This window comes from Galeopterus variegatus, unplaced genomic scaffold (genome assembly GCF_000696425.1).
Source record: "Galeopterus variegatus unplaced genomic scaffold, G_variegatus-3.0.2 Scaffold2126, whole genome shotgun sequence".
Taxonomy (NCBI): Eukaryota; Metazoa; Chordata; class Mammalia; order Dermoptera; family Cynocephalidae; genus Galeopterus; species Galeopterus variegatus.
In genome coordinates this window covers 316,961-317,987 of record NW_007728237.1, presented here as the reverse complement: position 1 = coordinate 317,987, position 1,027 = coordinate 316,961, and the positions used below count along the sequence as shown (strand labels likewise).

Sequence of the window (1,027 nt, the reverse complement as noted above, 5' to 3'; positions counted from 1 at the left end):
AAAACCGTAATGTGAGAGCAGAAAACCCCCTCTCCTTTGCAGGAAACTGAAACTGAAAGTCGAGGCCGTCTCCTGCCTGTCAATGCCCCAGCCAAGGGCTAAAAAAACTGCAGGTCAGGGGACTTCCTGGAACTTGCTATTCGTCAGGACAGCTCCTATGCTAATAAGGGGATGGCCGGTAGAAGGTTCCAGCAACCTCCCAAACTCCTCTTCAAACTCTCTGCAGCTTTCAGATTTGGATGGCACCAACTTTTTTCCACTATAGGCCAGTGCCCATGGATGACCAATTGAAGGAGGAAGGACAGGGACCCCCCAAGCTGCTGCTGTTGATAGGGATCTCTGTGCTCCTGGTGGTGGTTGTGGGTCTGGGGGTGCCCCTGATCATCTTCGCTCTCAAGGCCAACAGCAAGGCCTGCCAGGACGGCCTCCGGGCAGAGATGGAGCATCGCAATGTCACTCACCTCCTGCAGCACCAGCTGACCCGGGCCCAAGAGGGCTTCCTGCAGGCTGAGACACGGGCTGCCACCTGCAACCGCACTATGGTAAGCCACCAAAATGCCTATGGAGGGCCTAGTGCTTGGGGAGGCCTAGAAACTCTCCTGAGAAATCCCCACCGTAGGGTCTGGGAGGAGGTGGGGGAGGCCTTGAAACTGTCTCTGGGCCCCCATATCAGGAGGCCTGGATTTCCCCACCAGAGTTTGGGGACCTCTAAACTCCCTCCAGGGATCTGGTGTGGGATGAGGCCTGAAAACGTCCCATAGCACCTGTTTTAGTCTGATTTCTGTTGCTTGTAACAGAATACCTGAAACTGGGTAATTTATAAGAAAAGGAGATTTATTTCTTACAGTTTTGGAGGCTGGGAAGTCCAAGGTCCCCGGGGGCACATCTGGTGAGGGCCTTCTTCTTGGTGGGGACACTACAGAGTCCCATGGCGACACAGGTATCCCATGGCAAGGAGAATGCCTGTTAACATGCTCACTCGATCTCCTTAGAAAGCCACCAGTCCATAGCGGTGATAAGCCATTTT

At 53.9% G+C, this 1,027-nt stretch overlaps 1 protein-coding gene across 2 annotated transcripts in view; it reads left to right on the top strand.

The window, feature by feature from the left end:
* Positions 1 to 111: 111 nt before the first annotated feature.
* BST2 (bone marrow stromal cell antigen 2) overlaps positions 112 to 1,027 on the top strand; it is a 4,592-nt gene continuing 3,676 nt past the window's right edge. For both annotated transcript variants that reach the window (XM_008580563.1, XM_008580562.1), the window contains exon 1: positions 112 to 542. In XM_008580563.1, coding sequence (XP_008578785.1) covers positions 240 to 542 — 303 coding nt within the window. In that variant the 5' untranslated portion in view covers positions 112 to 239. The remainder of the gene's footprint in view (positions 543 to 1,027) is intronic.